This window comes from Mixophyes fleayi, chromosome 1 (assembly GCF_038048845.1).
Source record: "Mixophyes fleayi isolate aMixFle1 chromosome 1, aMixFle1.hap1, whole genome shotgun sequence".
Lineage (NCBI taxonomy): Eukaryota > Metazoa > Chordata > Amphibia > Anura > Limnodynastidae > Mixophyes > Mixophyes fleayi.
In genome coordinates, this window is record NC_134402.1 from 381,746,736 (window position 1) to 381,769,998 (window position 23,263).

General features: G+C 38.6%; 1 protein-coding gene across 1 annotated transcript in view; it reads left to right on the forward strand.

The window, feature by feature from the left end:
• MCC (MCC regulator of Wnt signaling pathway) overlaps positions 1 to 23,263 on the forward strand; it is a 256,345-nt gene that overhangs the window by 32,048 nt on the left and 201,034 nt on the right. The window contains exons 2-3 of the mRNA XM_075179709.1: positions 1,480 to 1,718; positions 2,040 to 2,248. Of these exons, the coding sequence (XP_075035810.1) occupies positions 1,480 to 1,718; positions 2,040 to 2,248 (448 nt within the window). The remainder of the gene's footprint in view (positions 1 to 1,479; positions 1,719 to 2,039; positions 2,249 to 23,263) is intronic.

Consider the following 23,263-nt stretch of genomic DNA (forward strand, 5'->3'; position numbering starts at 1 on the left):
TAAATTAGGTAAATAAAGTCATCCTGGCATTGCTGCTTTAAATCCCGAAATATCAGTGTAGGTCTCGTAAGTAACGTAAATGGACGGTGACGTGATTTACATCAATCAGTATATAGCAGAAGCATGTCGGCCATGTACATTGTCATTTTTATGGTAAGTCTATAAATAGGGTCTGTAGGCATTGTGGAAATCGGATTTATTTTGTAGATATATTCGTTGATGGCATCATGACAGCCTAAACGTGACTACCACTGCTGCTTGCTAGTATGTCCCAGTGTTGGTCAAAGGGTGCTGGTCACTAATAGATTGGGTGCAAAATTACATTCTAGCCAAATGTATGTTGTGGTGAAAAGAAGGCATAGCAAGGGCTCACCTAATATTTTTTTTTTTTTCTTTTTATGGAAAATGGGGGAAACCCATATGAACTGAAGTTTGGTCAAGCCTTAAAATCCCGATGATAAGATACATTAGCGCTTGTGTGAAGACAGAAGGGAAAGTATCAGTGGAGAGGGACAGTTGAAGAGGCGAGACAGATGTGGGGAAGTGTTATTTAATGGGGCCAGAGAAAAGGAGAGAGCAGTGTAAAGAACTCATCCTTCGTAATGGGAGAGTAAAAACTGAGGGATGGGTTTTGAAGGAAGGTGGGTGTAGAATTTTGGATCTAGCGAGAGGAGATTCCTTGATGGAGGGCGATTGTGCCTTTAGAAATAGCTGGTACATACATGCTGTTGACACCATGTTCTTATACAAAAAGGAAAAAAAGACAAGTTGCTCAATTTCTTTTGGTGCACTCTGTGGGGAGGCGTATGTGATCCGCAGTTGCCTCTTGGTGTGTCTAGGCCTCCTCCTCTCAGGAGAGCTGTGGTATGCCCTGTTAGTTTAGATTTAAATGTAATAATGTATAACTGATCTATATGGGACCCCAGTTTGATACTCCCATTGAAGTTAAGGCCATCCTATTAGTGAAAGTGGTGGATGGTTTGCACAAATGTTTGCAACAAAGACTTCTTTTATTTTAGAGGCAAGTTTCAATTTTATTTATTTATTTTTACTTTGTTGGTTAGCAGCAGAGTGAGTAATTATTTTTCATTATTATAGTATTATTGAGTGAGGTTCATGTGGCAAGGTAATAAGTACCATTAACCCACAGCACTGTACAATGAAAAAAATCCTCCTGCAGAAAGTGAACATTTATAGAAATATCAGAGAATGAAGTATCTTGCGTTTAAAAATTCTGCCGTCCTCCAATGTTTTTAGGATGTTTTAGGTCATTTACATGTGTTTACTTTTTACAAGAGGGATTTAATGAGAGAGGTACTGTGTGAAATGTCTATGGTCTGGCTGCATTGCCCCTTTCCCTGTGAGAGTGACAGAATTGTACGACCCCTGGATATAAACAGTCTGTGTGTGTGGAAGCCCTAAGGGGTCAACAGTCCTTTGGGCACAGTTGATAATACACCTATTTAATTTGTTTTCTAGGAATGATTTATTAATGGTGTGCCGCCAGCTGAACATGGAGGAGTCGGTGGCTGAAATCATGCATCAGCTTGGGGCAGATGAGAATGGGAAGATCTCGCTTCAAGATTTTACCAAATGTCGTATGCAGCTTGTGCGTGAGATCCGGAAGGAGGAAGTAGATTTGTCCGATGACTCGTGCAAGAACAAAAAACTGCGTGACAGAATAACCTCCTGGCCGACTGGTAGTGACCACAGTTTAGGTGGGTTCCGTGTCTAGAAAAAGTTACACACCTATTTTTTATTTAAATATACACTCAAAAAATGTTGCTGATTGCAGAGGAGTTTAAACCTTCAAGGAAGGTTAGGCAAAGGTAGATTGAATATAAACCGTCTTTGCTCACTTTATTAATTTATTACATATTCTGCTGAAATAATAATTCTCCTCTTAGATGGCAGAAGGATGCCATGTACTGGCTAATAAGGTAACATTGTAAAAGAATGTAAACCATTTCTTTATATAGGTGTGTAGATTACACCACCGAAAGTTAAGTGACCATTATTTTTGTTGACTGTCTGTATAGGTGCCTTATCTGGAGCTAGGGAGAGTTGGGAATATGATTCTGGAGCACGAGACCTACAAAGTCCAGACCCACAGAACCATTCGGTCATGCATAAATTTTTGGAGTTGGGGGGTAAAGCTACCACTCAAGCAGCTCTTCAAAGACTACTTTCTCAAGGTTCCTGTCTTACCAGCAATGTGGGAGGAAGCTACCTGGAGCTCGCCAACACTGTAAGTCTTTCCAGGTTATTGTACCAGTAAAGTGTACTTAACTGACGTGTGACTTTTATCAGAACACTGTAAGGTGACAAATATGGTACAAATGAACAATGTGATGGAGTTTGTTGAATCCATAGGTAGGATGTGAAAAGCAGTGCATGGGTTAAAAATGAATTTTCCTTTTTTTCCCAGGCAAGGAGCACTGTAGAAAAACAGACATTTTGTATCTAAATGTGTTATTTAATGTTTTCAGCTATTCACATGCAAGTTTTATTGTATGAATAAATTTGTATCACCAATCTAGATACAAAATGAAAATGTTATTTAAAAAACGTGTCCTTTATGCGTGTGACTAGTGTGCAGAGCTTCTAGTATGGCCTACCAGATCCCACCTCAAATTAAGTGTAGAAGGTGAATGGAAAGATTCAAGGGTAGATTAACTAAAAGTTGTGTTGGGTGGCTGTATTAAAGCTTCACCCAACGCCGGTGGTTTAGTACTCCAAATCGCCTCTATGCTATAGTGCGATTTGAGGCTGGGATGTTAAATGCCTGGCTGTATGGCAGATTGAAAACGGCTAAACCGCCATCAAAACCACCAGAAAAAAAAAATACAAATATTATATATATTTTTTTTTTTTTTTTAATGTTTGCTCCTGGTTGGCTGGATAACTGAAACAAAATAGTTGAGCTATCTTTCTAGTCAGAATATGGTATCATTAGACCAATAAATTATGGGGCAATCATTGTTTTAAAGGGGCAAAATTTTAAAATTTATAATTGACTTATGGGGCTAAAATTATTGTATGCTCCCAACCACCACCACTTCTTCTTTTTTTTTTTTTTCTGGCGGGTTTCCTGGCAACTTAGTAAATCTGGTTGTTTGTATTTTTATATTTTGAACATGCTAAAATTGAGATGGTAATTTGTTAAGTGGTGGTTTGTTGTAGTTTTCAGCCATTTTATTCGCAGTTTGGCCTTTAGTTAATCCGCAGTGTCATCAAACTACCCTTTAGTAACTCTAGCCCTAAGTGTTCAGTTTTTGGTGTATTTCCTCTTTTTAAATAAGTACTAAAACAAAATACTTATTGTAATATATGGACCAAATGATTACATGTTAATGCACTTTCTCATCACCATGGAATCTTGTATATATGTATGTCCCCCAAAGGTACACAATTAGCCGCAAAAAAAAGAGAGGTTATCCCAAATTAGCGCTCCCTACTATCTGTCAGCCTAAGTACACATATGAATTCCACTACAATTCAACAATATAGAAAACCAAAAAAGTACAAAAAGGCGCAAAGAGTAAGATAAACACGTTCTCCTCTCATAATCAAAGAAAATGATAAAAAACATGTACAATGTCCACCATAGTCACTTTCTTCTGTAAATAAAGTGTAAAGTCCTACAATAATTCTTTTCCATCAAAAGGTTCCTTATCGTTCTTATGATGTCTCCCGGCAGTAGTGTAACAGGGTTTAAATATAAATATAAATCTAATACAAAGTCCAGTCACTTTGACTGCCCAGCAGTTCACGCCTGGGACATTATTTTGTTATGCTGGCTTTCACTTCCAATCCGATCAGTTAACGGAATACCGTGAGGGTCAAATATGGGAAAGGAGTCCTCTTTGAGAAACTGAAGCGCTTACTAATATATATGTAAGTTTAGCAATAGCTTGCATGTAATTCCATTAAGATCTCTCCCTACACGTGTGGTGGTGTTATTACGAGATTATAATGAACACAATATATCTAGTGGTATCCCTGGGAGTTTAGAATCTGTGATTGGGGATCCATTCACTAACCCAGTGTTTTTTTCCACTTTTCATATTTAAACTCTGTAACACTATTGCCGAGAGAGGCATTATAAGAACTATAAGGAACCTTTTGATGGAAAATAATTATTGAAGGACTTTACACTTTATTTACAGAAGAAAGTGACTCTATGGTGGACATTGTACATGTTTTTTTATCATTTTCTTTGATTATGAGACGAGACCGTGTTTATCTTACTATTTGCGCCTTTTTGTACTTTTTTCGTTTGACACAATTAGCCGCGCCCTGCCCACTTCTGTCTCTCACCTCCCCTGCCCCCCAGGATCTCCTGGAGATGAAGAGTGAAAAGTTGATAAGTACGCACTGAAGTCCTGAAAAGGAAAGGAGAGACATCGTATGGGATAAATATTACGTGGACACAAAATTCCATGGAGGCAGAAAGGCATAATAAAATGCAACCAATTGGCCTAAACAGTACAATAGCCTCCCATCAGAGGTGGTAGAGGTTAATAGAGTAGAGCAATTTAAACATGCTCAAAGAATAAATGATCAAAAAGGATTTGAGGTTACAATAGATGATTTTTAATTTTTTCCACTTTAACATTTTCCAAAAGGCATTACATCTAATATATATATAAGCCTAGCGGCGTGTGTTAGTCTGTGTGTGGAAAAAACTATTTTCTCAGAAAGGGCTCATCCAATTGACCTGAAATTTGGTATACTGACATTATTTGACAAAAAAATTATAATAGTGAAGTCAGTTAACTTCCATCATCCCCCCCTTCCTCCCGTGGGAGGGGTAGTAAAGGCTAAATTTACGAGTTGAGGGCTCAAACTCATTTTCGCGAGGTAATTTTACCTCATGAACACACATTAAAAAGGGCACTTGCATTGGGAAGTAACGCTCTTCCCCTGAGGAGGCCTGGGCTAGGCCCAAATGCATGACAAGAACCTTTTTAAGACCTTAAGTAGCTTGATTGGACTAGAATGCATGAGTATCATGCACGGGTTAGCTTGTATTTTAATCTTTTTGTTAAAGCGGCTATAACTTACTAAACTATATAATAGAACACTGTTCCTTCATTGACGCTATGTCCTATATTTCTGTGTTGGTTTTAAAAAAAAAAAATGTAATTGAAATTTCACATGTTGTGCATAGCTTCTGAATTGTTTAAATGATGGTAGTAATCTGCAGTGTACATTTCCAACTATTAGAGCATATTTAAATTATAATGAACTTCAAGTTGAGAAAGTGTTTTTTCATTTTGGGAACTTAAGTAAAAATTCATCTGTGGCTGCCAGAGGATTGCAGCTTTTAAATTATAAGTGTCATAAGTCTAATTAACAAAGAACAGATTGAAGTTAAGAAGGCAAAAAGAGTGTTTAGTGCTGTAATTTATTTTCCCCCCTTCTTCCTTTCAGTATTAATATATATCCTACCATCCAGCAATCTCCAGAGTGACCCCCATTACACAGATTGTAATGGATTTCAAGATAGCGTGGTTTTCTGGGAATGGATAGAAACTGCTGATGTGTTTTCTGGCATATGTGCCATATTGGGTTATAAAGTAAAGGATTTGGGTGACATTTTTATAATTTGACGGATATGTGGTCATTATAATGTTTAATACTGAAAGAGCATTACCCTGTAGAATAAATAAGTGTATGTAGGTGGTGTGAGTGCTGTCGATTGTAGGTTAAAGACCATTTTGTGGACTGAACCAATATTCATTAAATTAGCACATTAACTCATCCTCATCAATGTTTTTATTTATAGGGCACTACAGATCTTGTAGCACTGAACATAATTCTACATATGACATACATAAATACAGTAGGCCTAACAACACCTATATGGGTATAATTAAGCATAAAAATAAGTTGATGGACGCAACTGCATACAGTATTGGCAACATGAGATAGAAATGCAAGAATGAGCTTTGCGCAGACACGGGAGGGAATCGTTTGAGTAAGCAAATAGCATTGCACACAAATATATTTTAGCATAAGGCATGACATACTATGAAAATAGAGAGTGGACCGCTATGATACCTAGGTGGGAGAGGACCCTGAGAAGTCAGTGAGAGCTTACATTCTAGAGGGAGGGTGTAATGAGAGGAGATAAAAACAAATGGGACTTTAGTTGACAAAGGAAGTAGATTGAGTGACAAGGAATAGGGTAGGCAAGCATAAAGAAGTTTGAATTTGGAGTAAGCGCTTGAATGATTGTAGGTTGAGGAGTATCTGATAGGACGAGAAAAGGAATTCCAGAGTTTGGAAGCGGAGTGAGAGGATCATATAAGAGAGGAAGAGGCGGAGTGGAGTGGTCGAGCTGGGATATATCTTGTGACGAGGTCAGAATTGTGAAAGGGTAAACCGCTTGAACTGAATTCTGGAGGGAATAGGGAGCAAGTGAAGGGATTTACAGAGAGGTGCAGCGGATAAAAATTGACGAGAGAGAAAGATTAGTCTAGCAGCAGCATTTAGGATGGATTCTTGAAGGGAAAGCCAGTGAGGATGAGGTTGCAGTAGGTGGGAAATAATAAGTGAGTTGTCCAGCGTTTTTAATAAAACATGCAGTGTTTTCCGTCTGCTCCCTGCCTCTTAAAACTTTTTTTGTGAATTGTTCAGAAGTAATTTGATTGGATGGATATGCCTGCATTGCTTAACAGAGGGGTATAAAGTGCTGTACAATAGAAGTATATCTCTTCTTAGAGTATTAAGTGTGTTTGAAAATGCGTTGGGTTATTTTCCTGTTGTGACTCACACCTCTTGGTGCTTTGGAATGGGACATTCTGTGTTTTTATGTTCTTTTATTTTTTAGCAATCTGTGTGCCATTTGCCGTATAAAAAATTAGCAGACAATTAAATTTTCATTAAAATAACTTGCTATAGTATTAAGCTATTGTTAGCGTTAAATAATGTAAATGAGCTTTTTACATTTTTATGGCTAGTAAAGCTTGCTATGGATCTGCAAACCATAAAAATCTCTCCTTTTAATTACCCGGCTGCTCTATACTGCATTGGGTGGCACAGTGCACTTTATGTGCGCAGTATCCATTTTTGGATTGTTGTTGAGGGTAAAATTTATATTCCACTGCAATGTAGCTGACTTTGGAACCTTGCCTGGCACCACTATTAATAAGATATTTCTACTGTTATCCAATATCCAATTTCCTCTTGCAGCAATAGTGTGTTGTAAATGGGGTGGGAAAGCTTTGCTTTTATTTCATGAGAAAAGATCCATTCCAACATTTCAAAACCTAATTTACTCTATTCATCCCCAAAGACTTTATAAAAATACTAAAGATCAAATATGATGTCTGTAGGCAAAAGTTCAAAAATGACAGCACCTCATGAAACTTGTTTTATTAGTCACTGAAACTTTGTGGGAATTTAAAGAAAAAAATATATATATTTGCAAAATATAACCTAGAACAGCATCACTGTGTAGCCAACCTGCAGCTTTGTATCTGGTCCAAGACAGCACCTCCTATGGTGCAGCTAAAGCCTGCTGCCCTCTGACGATAACACTATATATTGACAGGTGGTGTGTAAGCTGGGTTTGCACCTTTTGGTCTGGGGAAGTTCAGTTGAGAAAACTCCATTGAACCAGCCCCCTTCCCCCTGTTCTCACTAATAAAATGAACATGCAGCACCTATAAGATGCTGCCACCGATCCCGACCACAGGCAAAATCTGTATAGAGTCTCTCTAAACAATAGATTTTTGTATTTCCCAACATGCAAATACATATTTATTTTGCAGCGCTAAATTATTTAAATGAGATAGAGGTTGAGCGGCTCATTAACAGGACCATATCCCTAATTGTGTCTGGAAGCACATTCCTTTTCTCCCCGCTAAAGGCCCTGATTTTCCAATAAAGATGGCTCATTGTCTGCTCACTCTCATAATTCATTTTTGACCTCCATAAAGCAGTATAATAGGTTAAAGAAAGCAAACAGTTGAAAGGGATAAAGCGGTGTTCCTAAGGTGTTAACTGTTTTGCCTTTGAAGTAATGTTTCACTCTTTTTTTCTCTTTATGCATAGATTCAAGTGTGGGTAAAGGTAGGCACCAAGGAATCCCCCCCCCCCATAAATTACTTATGAGTGCATTATAAGGGTTCCTGAATATAATGGCCTGTGTTTTTTTCTTTCCATAGGTTTACGCACAAACTACTGAATATATTTACTAATAATAGAGAAGTGATGCTAAATTTTCTGCAGTGGACCGCAAGTTTCATATGTATATAATAGTGTAAAGTGTCAGTTCCGCATTGTATTCACGGTATTGGTGTACTTGCTGTACAGCTCTTGTGAGCTGTAAAGCAGATGATAATTCCTGCCCAAAATGAAAAAATATGTTTTTGCTGGAGTTCAATTAAAAAAATGTTCTTAATGTAGATGCGTCATTTGCTGGATCTAGTGGGGTCTTGCAGATGGATCCCAGCGGGGTTAGTCCTGGGTGCAGTTTACGTTTTATTGCAGATATTCTAGTCTCTCACAGGATATGGTTGCTGAAATGAAACCTCATTACTCCACTTCCCTGACCCACCTTTATCTACATATTAAGATCAAGCCTGTAACGCAAGTTTTTTTTGTTGTTTTTTTAAATTAGATGCTAGTCATTATACTATACGTTTTTAATTTATTTCCTGAAGTGATATTAAGATGGTGACATGGAATACATTGTTACATTTTTCACTGCTTTAATGATGAAAAAGCAGCATTTATTATCACTTACCCATGTGGAAGACCAAGTTTGTAATATCAGTAAAAGCAATTGTTTTTTTTTTGGGTTTTTTTTCAACCTGGCCCTGTATTGTGTTTTTGGATTATCAAGAGATGGTCAACTACATCCCCGGAAACTCCTGTCTGCATGGTATTGGTCAGTGCTGTGCCCTTTGACAAGTATTGGGCTAAGGCTCCCCCAGATGAATTTACTGTACCCAGCAGAACCCACATGCTTATGTTGCAGTGGTTTTACACTGCCAATGAAACATGAACATTTTTTTTTTTTAAAAACAATCTGATTATCAATGATAACCCTATTCTAGTGACATCTATATTGTATGTGGGGTGCATTAATGTGACCCATATCCAAACCTCTGGTGGTGATGCACCGCTAAACCCCAAATTAATCCCCTCTGCTGCATGCGGTGCAATGCAGTGTTCAGCCATTTAGAGTGTCACTCTGACTCTGCACCCACCTTAAAATGACACTGTAATATCCTCACCCCCCTACCACCCTGCTCCTGATGAAGGTTCAAAGACACCGCGGTTTTATGCAGTCTAGATCCTGCTGAAGTACTGAAAAGATTGTCATTCAGTAAACGCTTTAAAACAACCTTTTGCTTTTTACCAGTCCTTATTTCAGTAACATTATTTTATGACCACATATATGATATGACATGACCTATACACGCACAATTTATTTACGTCTTTATTCTTTAATGGAATATTATGGATATGTGTTCGGAGATTTCTAAATGTCTTGCATTTGGCTATGTCCACTTCCCCAATGCATTAAAAGTGCTTTATACTACAGGACTACTTATTTAGAGAGTGGGTGTATTTGTGGATAAAGAAAGCATAGCTGGATTGTCACCTCGCCTAACTATATTTGTGCTGCTGGTTTGTGTTTTACTCTTTGTGTTTCCATGACTGGTCATAAGGGGGAGTTCTCAGACAGATTAATGAGCCTGGTATTTCAGCAGCACAGCTGCCTGCAGTGTGCTTTCCCTTGGCAGTCTGAGGACATGGTGCCAAGCTCCCTAGTCACTAGAGACCCCCTTCCCGTACGATGATGCAATGGTCTGCTGCCAAAAAGTACTTGAGGAATTATTTGTGTAGTAAAAGTGACGTGAACTGTCTTTACAAACCGGTATGTTTTATTACTGAGGATTGGATGTTAACGTTTTAGAAACTGAGCCGGGTACTTGGGAATATAACCATTTCATATGAAATGCAGTGTTACATATATACATTCGCACATGGGCAATTGATAAAAAAATAGGGTGTATTTAGTGAAGTGTTAAGATTTGCCACCTTCCTCATTTTTTTGAAATGTGTGTTTTGTTTTTGGTTTTTTTTTTGTGTTTTTAGGCTTTCCTTCTCTTTTGGATTAGTTTTTTATATGGACAATTGTGGTTCACAAACTCTTGTCTACTTATTTTTTTTACTGTGATCTCTATCATGGTGTTTATGTTAACCTTTTTCTTTGTTTTTTTTTATGTTAATTTGTACCACAAATTCTGACTTTTTAACTATGTTGGGAGGGGAAAGAAGCAGCTGTAATGCTGTGCTTACCTGCAACTATTTATTTGGACAGTTTGTTTGCTTTAGACCAACTTATTGCAGAAAAAGACCTCCAATCCAAATTAATATCAAGCATTTGTTGATTAGTACTGTCGGAATGTTGATCAACAATTTATACAGTGAACACTTATGTGGCCAAATTGACTACAGATCATCAGAGCTCTGGCCATTGGCCAAGAGTGTCAGTGTAAGGTTATGTCTGAGCAGGGATGGCTTCAAAAAACTTACTACACCTATATCCTGATCAGCAGGATCCCATTCTCCCCACCTATCTGAGCCACTGTTTGGAAAGACCATTAATAGTACACAGTATATCCGTTACATTCCCAGTAATAAGGCTTAAGGTCCCAAATAGAACCGATGTGGGTGAACATTCAAGAGTATGATGTGGGAAATATGCAGTATCTGCTGCTTTTAGATGTAAGGAGCTAGTAACCCCAACAATAAGTTTTAAATGAAAAACAAGCCTGAAAACACATGGTGCAATATAGCCACTGGGAATTGGAAATAGGAGACTGTTTAAAATGCACTTGTTGCAATATAGGTATCAACACAAAGGTGAATTTACACCCTAATATGATATGGTGGGCCAAGTAATCATGTGGATGTAGTTAACTATCTATGGAGCTATTCCATAATTGGATGTACAGTCACGTTGCATGGAGGAGTGCACACATAGTGTAGGCTAGTGTATAAAGCAAACCTCCAGTTTTGTGGCCAGTTTTTGAAGATGCACACACATTCATTGTACTCACCAGGCTCCCTCTTGCTCCTACACGGAGTCTACTAATCTGGTGCCATTATTGTGTAAAAAGTTCTACTCCAACCCCCCCCCCCCCTTCCTATCTGGAGGCTAGTGTATGGAAGGTCCTCCGCGACATGTTACCACTTGCTCATTACTTGTAAGTGAAGAACCACTGTCGGCTCCCACTGTACAGATATATATAAGCCAGCTTGTCATTATCAAGTACAAGGGAAGGAAACCAACCCAATTTATTTCTGTAAACAATACCTTTTTAAATGCCTTGGCTTTCTGGCACCTGGGATTGGGTTTACCTGAATCTCAGGTGGCTGTTTGAAATGTTGGTAAGTTTAATAGTTTTTAATTCTAAAATATTTTGGTTTTATGTTTCAATGGTTTTATTGATAGAAGTTTTGTGATTATGGTACAGAAAAGAAGTGTGTGAGGAGCAGAGATGGGCATGCACAAGACCTCAAACTAAACATTTACAGGCACAAGAATATTATATTGGTCTAACAGCAGTTTCACATAGTTAGATATCTGAAGGTCTTAGGCCAGACTAGGAAGGATAAGAGAAGGGTGTAGTTCAGTGGTTCCCAAACGGTATGCTGCTCCTCCCTGGGGTGCCAAAGCAATCTCACAGGGGTGACTTGTGGTAAACCAGGCAGGGGACTACTTGGTAATTATTTTGGCTTGGGGGTGCCTTGAACAAATTATAGAGACCATAAGGGTCCATCGAACTGATAAAGTTTGGGATCCACTGGTGTTTCTTAGGAACCCATAAGAAGTGGCTTCCTTCTTCCATTTGCACCCAGATTCTGTCACTTACCTCTTCACTGCCTTTCCAAGTTGTCCCTGCGGTTCTCAGGCTCTGCTGGTTTCAAACCTCACTGTAAGATGCTGTCCAGTCTGATCCCTCCAGAATGGGCGTATGGGCGCAACCATCTTGGATTCAGTCACATGATTCCTCTCGGCTAATCAGAGTGCTGCTTCTGCCCAGCTCACTGCACTTTCCAATTGTGAATCAACAAAAACTATGAAAAGGACTTCCTGGAGCTTTTATCTGTTGCCAGGGCAATGTTGTATTTCAGATGCCAACCTGGTTCCCAGCAGTTTGCAGTCTCACTATCTTGCTACAGTCTTGCTACTATATCAGCTCTGACAGCGCAGTCTGCATTCTGGCTCCACTCTGGTTCCATCCACTCTGGTTTCTTACAGCATTCCGTTTACAGCATTCCGTTTACAGTCCGGTCCAGCAATTCAGTTCCTGTTTGCTTTTCCCTGCTAGTGTAACCAACATCTGCACCAGTCCATTCACTACATGCAGAGGAACATTATCAGACCACCCAGCTTTGTCTATGTAGTCACCAGTCCAGCTCCAGAGATACAACACAGTCTGGGTACAGACAGATCTTCAGGTGTGACACAGGGTTTATTTGAGTGGGGGTTTGGTCTGCATTTTCCCCTGATTTTAGAGAAAAGCTGAGGAGATCTAGATCTGCCTCCTTTTCAGAAAATATAAATATTTTGGAAAGTGTAATGAAGCTGTTTGGGATGGGATGCAGTATGGACCTGAGAAGATATAATATCTTTAGTAAGGCCACCATCATATTGTACTGACTTTACCCAGCCATGTGAATAATTCTGTAGAATAGCAGCTGAGTGTCCCCAAGTTGGCTGCCTCAACCTCCGCATCAATGCGAAGTGCTCGGAGTCCTATTGGGGGGGTGGGGGAAGGTACTATATAAATAAATAAATAACTATTATCATTATGGTATTTCAAAGGAGCACCACACTTGCATTGGAGAATGCATTTCTGTTTTCAGTAGTGGAAAGCAAAGGTCTAACATGTCTGGGAGAGAGGTGCCTAGATACATTAGTGAGGTTGCCATGCATAATGGTATTTAGATTTCACGATGATATAATAAACCTGCAGGGAGGTCAACCTAAAGACTTCTGAATTGATAACATTAAGTTTGTAATCTTACACCCTACTGTGGGGTGGTCGGGGAAAGGGGGTGGCTCTAGGGAGATCTCTGCATATGACCCAAACCGGGACATCTTGTGTAATTTACCTTGGACAATTGAAGAATTCATACTTCTTGCTTCTGCCAGACTATGGAAAGCCTTTTCTGCATTGGGAGACAAACTAGTATGGGGTATTCTGTAGGTTAATTGAGGCTATTAAATTAAGCAATTTTCAGCTGGTGTTAGGAGCTCATTTTTTGATCATTTTTAGTTAGTGTTAGAAGGAGTTTGCTTTAACAAACAAAACAACAATTTAGCACAGCCCCCACGTTTTGTAATGTAGACTACACTTATTTTCATTTTGCAAGACATGTCCTTAACTAAATGTTTTAAAGCGCTCAGACTGTATTTATTTTCGAACACATAGTAACAGCTTAGTAGTGAGCACTGTCAGCTGCACACTTCTCTGTAAATAAATTGGGGTTTACTGATGTTGATCTTGACAAGATGCTCTTATAACTAATCTTGGCAGGGTGACCTCATGGTAAAGAGGACTCTGTTTATTTAATAAAATTTTGATGAAGGATGATGAGTGCCTTACTGTAATGTCCTTAACGTTCTTAAAGCAGTTAGTGTCTAGTCTTATTCAGCGTCAGCTAGAGTGTGTGTATGTATCTGTGTATATTAGTTATATACATTAGTATTTAGAAATATTTACAGTATACATAGTTATTTTGTATAAACATTTTCCTATGTTTTTAGATTTACAACTAGCCCTGGTTAACTAGCAGAACGTTAGTGATAAACATTCTAATTTGGTTACATAAAGATAATCTAAGTTTCAAACTGGTCTTTGCTTAAATATGAATACACAGAGTGATGCATATAATATGTATACTGGGTCTGATTCACATTCTCCCATCCATCCTTTTTGTATCTTGCGTGAAATGGCTCAGAATATTACCTTACGCCAATAAACACAACTGCATGCAATTCACATCTGCACGCACATGACGCTTATGATTGCCTATGACTTTATGCATTTATTTTGATCCCAATGGGTAAGGAGCCTTGGGGGTTGTCTCGTTGCCAGCACTGTGAATGTTAGTGCTTTAAGCCATACATGTCAACTCTCCCGGAATGTTGGGGAGACTCCTGAGTTCCGTGTAAGTCTCCCGGGGAGAGTAAGACACCCTTCCGCAACTAGTGATGTGGGCAGATTAGAGGCGGCATGACTCCATTCTCTGAGAATCGCGTCATTTAGGCCCCGCCCCACGCTGCAAAAAGACCCTTGACATGTATTACGTCACTTGCGGCAAGGCCAAATGATGCAATTCACAAAGCCACGTGCCCTCCACCCATACACCCCTCCTGCCTTCCCGGATGTGACCAACATAAAGTTGACAAGTATGTTTTAAGCTCAACCACAGCTCCATTAGAGATTTGGACAATGGGATAGAGTCAAGCACTAAATCACTCTGCAGCAAGGGGGGAAATTCTGTCAGCACAGTTAGTAACTCATTTTATTAACGCCTCAATCTTATAATATTTCTGTTGGGTCAATACAAGATAAAAGTAAAACATAATAGAAAGGTGTGTTTTTATAACTATTCTCATCTAGGTGGAAATGACACAAAGGGGCATATTCAATTAGCTTTCCGGTTCGCGGTAACGCGCATTACTGCAAAACATGCGCAGTATTGCCGGTAATACGGTACCGCAATAACGCGGATTTTCGTATGCAACCCTATGGGCTGTGAAGGAAAATCCACGTTATTGCGGTACTGTGGATTGACTTCGCGGGCCGTTCCGGTGCGATCCCACGAACCGGAAAGCTAATTGAATATGCCCCAAAGCATTAATTGGCATTCAGAAATTCACTTACAGTTGAAAGAAATAAAAAAAAAAACCAAAAAAAAAAAAAAACAATGTTTTTTTTATTATGGTCTCCATTCATAATTGTATATACTTTTGATATAAAGTTGGAATTCTTTAGCTTTTTAGTGTCTGTTAATTGTGTGGGTGGAATCCAGGGAAGCCAAACAGACTGTTGGATGCTTTCAGGCAACCAGACAGAAGTAATCTCAGAGAGGATACCTAGTACACATTTTCAGGACACAAGACTCTATACTACAGGTAAGGATATTTATTCTTTGTTTGTTTTCTCCTCTCTTCTTGACTAGAATACATTGTTCCTTAATGTCTTGTATTAAATCATTGAGTAATTATAAACCCGTAACAAGACCATTTTGTAGTCCACTAAATCTAAGTCACTTACAATAAGAAGTGATAATGCATGGACCGTACTAACATATTTTAAAACCGTGTGCTGATGTTTATTACACGTTCTTTTGTCTGACAATCTCTCATATGGGTGCTGTACTTCCTGGCACTAGTGTATTCATTTTTTTTAAATGGATAATGCTTTAGAACCGACTTGCGGTAAGCACCATTTCTTTAAGTAAATTTATTCACCATCACCGTTTAATGGTTCCACAATACAGGTCTGTGGGTGCTTTATCATCAGGTCTCAAACCATATCAGAGACAACCCAATCTTATAAATATTTAAACCTTCCCGTCATGCAAGCACTTACTCTGATAATAAACAAAGATATATAGATACATGTGTTGCTTGGAAAAGGTGAAATGTTTGTAATCCCAGCACGCCATTATAGTACACTCGGCAGTTAACCCTCTAGTGATATGACTAGTGCGTTGCTCAGTTTATATGTGAATACCACCTTCTAGTTTGTCACTTGATAGTATTCAACAGATTTGCTATTTTTAAAACTTGCATGTTCCTGTTCCATTCAAGGACCCTGAATTGGTCTCCCATCCTATTGGAATTAGTCATCAACTAAGCTATTGCATTCTATCATCTGTTCCTTTGTTGTATTTTTATATCCAATGCTGGACTTTTTTTGCTCCCCAAATATCGTTTTGTACATGAAAATTAAAGGTGGTGGGGAAGGGGGCGGAAGGTATCAGTAGAAATTGGTTACCAGTAGAGCCCATGGAAGAAAGCATGTGTGTTATTGCTAACTAAACTAATCAAAGAATGATCAGTCTAATAAACAGATTAATCTCCATTTAATTAAAAAAGAGCTTTATTGTAGAGCTATGGACAGCTTTAGTCCTCCAGCACCAAGAGCTGTGGCACAATGTACTGTTCGTGGGGGGCATTTGTCATATAAAAAGTCTCATGAAGGTGCAGTTACCTTGTTATTTACAATATTATATATTGCGTTATTCATAATACATTTTTAAAGTCTTACAAGGTGTGACTGGATCACTATTAACTTTTGGTAAAAATTTATTTAAAGCTAATAGCGCAGGGCACTTATTTATGTAATTGCGCATGCACTTATTTTGATATTGTGAGATATTAAGTCGTTATCTCTGACACCAGGGTAGAAAAGTAGTTTTTTCTGTTTAACCTTGCTATAGGATATGCCTATTTCTGATGTATATATCTGATACAATGAGCCTGTCTTTATCAAGCCTTTGGTGTATTGTGATGTGGGGAAGCAGCTTGTTTTTTTTTGTTTTTTTGTTCTGTGGGAATGGGTATTCGGCGACTGTCTGAAGTATTCATGCCAGTCAGACCTTTGACTTGCTAGTGGGTCTCCTGCTTCTGAAATAAGATCCAGGAAATCACAGCAAGGGTTTTAAGAATTTCATAGCGAAGTATAAATATTAGTGGCTTTGCAATGCATGTAAATCTGTTTGTGTAAATAGAGTATATCCTGATACTAAAATTAGCATGTGTCTGAAAGTTATAAATGCACTGACTTGTACACTGAAATGTATCATTCTGATTTTCCATCTGACCTGATCACTCATACCTTAAATCAGTGGGACTGTCCTTGTCAGGACACTTGAGCAATAAACATCACCCTGCTTAAAAGACCCTGCTTGACAACTTCTTCAATATCGCTGTAATCCTGTGACCTGCCGATTAGACCCTAAATCTAATCCGTTCTCCAGCAAGTTAAAATTCATAGAAGGTTGGACTTGTTGGAGCTTTTTTTCATAGCACCGCTACAGCATAGCTAATTGTGTCCCTCTGCAGTGTTTTATGCTTTATGCACTCAGGCTAGGCATGTTCCAGTGCATACGGTAATTAAAGAAACATGACCTGGTATGGGGGTGATCTAAACAAATCTTAGAGAGATGCGATAGATACTTATGCTAGGAATAAATCATAAAAAAGGTTGAATAGGGATATTAACTATTCTAGGTTTTTTTTATAGGCCTCTAAAAAAAATAGTCTAAAACATCGTCTTTTTTTCTTTTTTTTTTTTTTCTTTCTGAGTTAAAACAGCAGAAAAATTCACCCTATTAAGGGCTCCATTCACTGGAACCATGTGGGATACTATATTCAGCCATATTTTCCAGGGGTTCATGTATCCTATCACAGCCCTGGCTGAAAATATGGCTGTGTGACGCTGGGGAGGGTGAAACAATAGGAAGCTGCAATAACGGAGATTACTCAGTATAAATGTGTTCTGCATTGGAATGGACATTATAAGGTCAAAAGGTAAAACCTCTGAGGACCACAAACACTTTCACATTTGTTATAGTGTTGGTTCATTATTATTTGATGGCAGAAAGAGCGTTCTTCAGTTTCTCAAATATTTTAAATAAGGTTTTTAGTATTGAGTTTAAAACCAGGAAATGCTTTACAAGTATGAGTCACAAGCTCCATATATTTTACTTTACCAGATGACTCCCCCCCCCCCCCCCCCCCCCCCCCTATACATCAAATCCATGACACTATATAAATATACAATGTTTACTAGATATGGCGACTATCAAAGCATATCATCACACTAAGGAGAATTGTTAGCAGATTGTAGTTAAGTCGTGCTGTTATGGAGATACTCTTGTACTTGTAGTGTAACATATTTGTTGGTATAAATGAGCATTCTCTCATGAGCACTAATCAGAAGGTGGACTGATTTATTTTCTTTGTTGCACAAGAACATTTTCTGACCTGTAACCTATTGTTTTGTCCAGCGCTAAGAACCTAGTTTAAAGTGTATTTGGCCGTAGTATTGTTCAGAAGCTTGAAAATGGCCAAGAAATGGGTAACTGTCCTAGCAAGCAAGTTGTTATCATTTTTGGGCTTTTTCCACTTTCCACTCTTACATCATCTTTCCTTCTACGTATATAGCATATAAGGGTGGTCCTCTGGGTTACCCCAAATGCGGACTGGAACGGAGTTACTCATTTTACTATGTATGCCTGGCTGTTACACGTAGGGGGCATGTTGGCCTAGGAAAGGGTTGTCCAAAATGGCCAAACCCTTTTAAAGCTTAAAATATGTTTTAAGTCTTAGACATGCTATTTATCAAACGTTGCTGCTTGGTAATGCTTAGAAAATATTGCTTCTCTTTCATAATATTTTGCTCAGGGATCATCTGTCCTATTGGATAATTTGTTTTTATCAGCAGAGCACTAAGGATGTACCACTGCTATTCAACAACACTTCCCGTGTGATCCTCTGTGGAAACACCCCCTCTGCAATAAAACTCCTTGTTTCGTTGCGAAAGGGGCTGGCTCCACTGAAGAAGCGGAGTTGGCTTTCTGCACATGCGCTGAAAGAGCCTTTTTTCTCGTATTTGTGCCAAATTTTAGGCTCTTCACCGCTTCATAAATAGACACCTGTAAATGAAAACCTTTAACTACTCACTTCAGTCTGTTAAGATTTAGCTGACTTTGGACTGCAGTGATGATTGCAGTTGGCTATGCTTCATGGTAATGCCACGGTAGATTCCTATCTACAGCAGATATAATCTTATGCAAATAATGCTCGTTAGGTGTGACATGTATTTCCATTTGCAGGTGCTTTTACCCTCTTGCCTCTGGTGCACTTTTTTGTGTTGGTAAAATGGGTGCAGCTTCTCCAGGCTTACTGCATATGTGTCAAAAAGTTGCAACTAATAAAAGTTTTCTAATGCTCAAACACTAAAGCTGTGTACACACTGCTGAGAATTACTAAAGATGCGATTTCTGTAACGATTTTACCAATGACAAAGTCCCGATGATCATGCAGATTCATGACTACACATCTACACGATTTACCTTCAGATCTGTGATCTTCATCTCTCAGCCATCTGCTGAAAAGATAGTCACTCTGTACCCTCTACAGAGGTCTGCCTACACTGCTGGTTGTGCGTGCATACATAATCAACCATAGAATGATGTCAGGCAAATGTAGAAGTATGATTTTTAGGAAGTTTATAAAACGAAACGATACGATGTGCTTGGTACGATAAATCATGATTGTGGGGGCGTACACGCTGTTGCAGTGTTTGAACAAACATTTCTGAGTCGTGTGATCTGCACAATAATTGCATCAGTGTGTACCCAGCTTAATAGTATGTAGCCTGGCAAAGGAGAAGTTGCACAGGGCTTTTGCAGGAGAAAATGCACTATCTATATGAAAACTGTGCAGTATTTCTACAAGTATTGTGCTGAGGAGTCCATGCATAATTCTGTCCCCCTGTTTGTGTTATTCACCAGTTTATTGAATAACCCCCATTGTCTTTGTTATAGGAAAACAAACACTTTAATAAAACAAATGAAATAAGGTTGTACCAATAGTGTATAGCGATTATAAAAATAATTGTTAAATGCATAATTTGTTCTGCATTATTAATTTGAAAATTCACGTACACAATTGCGGGCATGTGACAAATAAAATAATTACCAGCCCTGGTTTTCCATGATGTGAGCAGTGGGATTCATTAAAGCTGGGAAGGAAGAACATGAATTGTCTGCCTGAGGCCAGAACTGTCTGCAGGTTGGACAGCAGTGGTTCAGGGGCCCTGTGATTTAACTATGGAAAAGGAATGTTACCAGGATTGTACAAAACCACAAGAGCTGTTTATTGTGGAACTAAATATTTAGGGCTGGATTTGCTTATTTTGAAGCCGTCCGCTTTCTTTATTTATCTTCTTAACAATCCTAATATCTTGCAAGGCTGCGGGATGGACCTTGTGCATATATCTCTGGCGACATTAGTTTACACGGTGATTCTCTGCGCAGATCCTGTGATACACTGCGGTTTACATAAAGACAATCTGCTAATTATATTTATGTTAGCGAGTCGTCTATAGAGTTTTATAATTGGTAGCAGACAATTTGTGGGTTTTATATTTCTTTTGGGATATGTACCAATGAATATGCAAGTATGGATGAAAATTATTAAAATATAACATTGGGGAACCTGTCCAAGTGCCATCTAGCATGCTAATCTGCCTACCGTAAAATTGCTTTACAGACCACGTTTGTGTTAATCGTAGACTTTCTCCTTTTTGCTCCTTTATTTCCAGACGTGTCTTTAACACAGACCCCATGTGCAAATAAATTGGTTACATCCTTCTATTCCTGTGCAGTATAAACATAGAAGAGGTGCAGATAATTTTTTAAAATTCTTTTTTAATATCCTCATCAGCTATTTTATATATCGCCACTAATTCCGGAGCCCTGTACAGAAAACTCGCTCAACCCCTGCCCAGTCCCTGCCCCATGGGAACTTCGTGTGCATGTCTATGTAAAGGAATTTAGACGAAGAGAGACTAAGGTCCGTTTGATAGCAGCCATTTAACCTATCAGTATGTTTTTGGAATGTGGGAGAAGACCCACACAAACACAGGGAGAACATACAAACTCCACACGGATAACGCCATGGTCAGGAATCAGATTCACAACCCTAGTGCTGCGAGGTAGGAGTGCTAAGCACAAGGCCACCGTGCTGCCCATAAAATGTTGTGTATGTTTTTTTCATCTGACCTTGACATAGCTTTGATACTATCCGTGGACCAGCGGAATGGGCTTTTCTGATTGTAACCATGTTTTATACACAGATGTAGTACACATGTTTTACTTGTATTGCTGACAGGAATACATTGTGCACAGTCATAAAAAATACAGAAGTACAAAACTGATGGAAACACCAGGTAAATGAGGGACACCACAAGCATTTTGAGTAAAGGCTTCCACGCAGGTGTAGCTCATGCATTTATTAAGCAAATAACAACTCCAGCATGTTCTGGTCAGTTCAGCAATGTTATACATGACCCTGGATGTCTATAATTACGGCTAGCATGGTTGCAAGAGGATGGGGCGATCGTTATGGAGCATTTGGCTTCAGTGACAAAGACTGCTGAACTTGCTATAGTTTCATGAACAATGATGTCTAGGTGACATCAGCTTGGAACTTGGAGGGGGAAAATATCAGCAAAGAGTGACCGTGGTTTGAAGTGCATGATCCAGGGTAGTGATATCTGTTCATTAATTCATGTTGCAGCATTTTCACCTAAAGAAAGGGTTGTCTTGCAGGATGGCAATGCACAAAATGTGGGTGGTCTCCCAATAGTTTAATCCGTATGACATGTTATCTATAGGCCATTGCTTTCTCAGTCACCATATCTAACACCCAATCAAGTATTTCTGGAAAATTCTGGGGCAGTAGTTGTGCGACGCACTGGGGCAGTATTTAATGCAACCATTAAACAGGAGTCTGTGAGTGACTTTCATTTGAAGAATGGTGCCGCATCCCTCCTGCAGATAATGGTAACCTTAATGCCATGGCGCATACAGGTGTACTGGCCTTAATAAGTGGTTTTATGTTGGGTTCTGCCTTTTTTTTTTTTTTGTAGAAGACCTGTATATAAAATAGCATAAAGCAACAAAAATCTAACTTTGTGCTTAACTTGCTAGTCTCTAAACTTATATGCTAATTGAATAGTGACACTTATACACTTTGCACTCTCATAGCTCTAAGCATGCTAAGTGTATAAGAATAAAGAAATGCTGTTAACTATTCTTGTATAACATCATTTAGCCACATTAACAATGTCTTCCAACCAACATGTCTAGTGGAGTATTTCCCATGCCGAATTACATTTGGTGGTAAGTCATTTTATATTTTGTGTTGTAAAAGGACTACATATACAATACATTAAAATGTACAAATGTTATGGGGGAAAAACACTTCCTTGGATGTAACTCCTTTCCAATCTAATAGCTGCTTTTGGGAGATTTATGAAAACTGGTGGATATGTAAAAGGTGGTGTTACCCTGCTTACATTAATTTTCATTTTGTTAAACTAAAAAATAAAGTTCTATTCTGGTTGCTATGGGCAACCCTGCATTTTTATTCTGGACTAGTTTCCATAATGTCTATGATATTATTTGCTACACTGAAGTCCATAAGATTGAGGTTCAAATTATTCACACTAAACACAAGTGGCATGCTTACTAGTCTGGTATAAATAACCTCAAGGGATGATCTTTGAAAACTAAACCCATAGCTGGAGTTCCTACAGTCTGCACTAAAACACACTACATTCCGTGCATACTACAGCATTGTGTTGCCGACTTCCTCATCTTTCCTGCCTCACGTCTTGTGTTGTAATCTCCTTTCTAGTTTTCCTTTCCCAACTCTCTCAGCTTGTTCTCCCCTCAATGACCCCGGCATTCATTCCACCTTCCAGATCCGTTTTTCCTTTCTTGCCTTCAGCCTGTGTATTAGTAGAAAAAAGAGTTATTCTACAAAATTAGATATGCTGTGATTAGTTCAAGTTTATTCTATCTTTTGCAAAGTAAATCACTAAAGATTCTACCAAGTAAATAACAAATAGCCAAGAATTCCTGTTTCCTCCATATACTAAAACAACATTAGAAAAGATTAATTTTTCGTAGATTTTCGAGGTTCTATAGTAGCGTTTCTTTTTTCATTGGTAGGCAATTTGACATTTAACTGCGTTAAGGATATGCCTAATTAACTTTTGAGAATGAGGGGGGTATCTGGGATAGTTCTGGATAGAAGTGAGTATAATGATGTGTTCAGTAGTTGACCATCTAGAATGGAGTTTATTAGGTTGTAACATCGTCCCAATAATCTTTTATTTTGGGACATGACCACCATATATGCAGCAGGGTACCCTTATGATCGCATGACTTTTAACATAAATTTGATGAATTGGGGAAAAAGTGCCCGTAGACTGGTTGGCACCCAAAACCATATGTAAAATAGTTTTATAAGAATTCTTTATAAGAGGTGGTGGTTGTTGTGGTGGTGGTGGTGGTGGTGGTGGTGGTGGTGGTGTGTGTGTGTGTGTGTGTGTGTGTTTTTTCTTTTCTTTTTTATCTTGAGAAATGTACATTTACATTTTTAAAAGCACACTTGCCTTGTGTCTAATTGCAT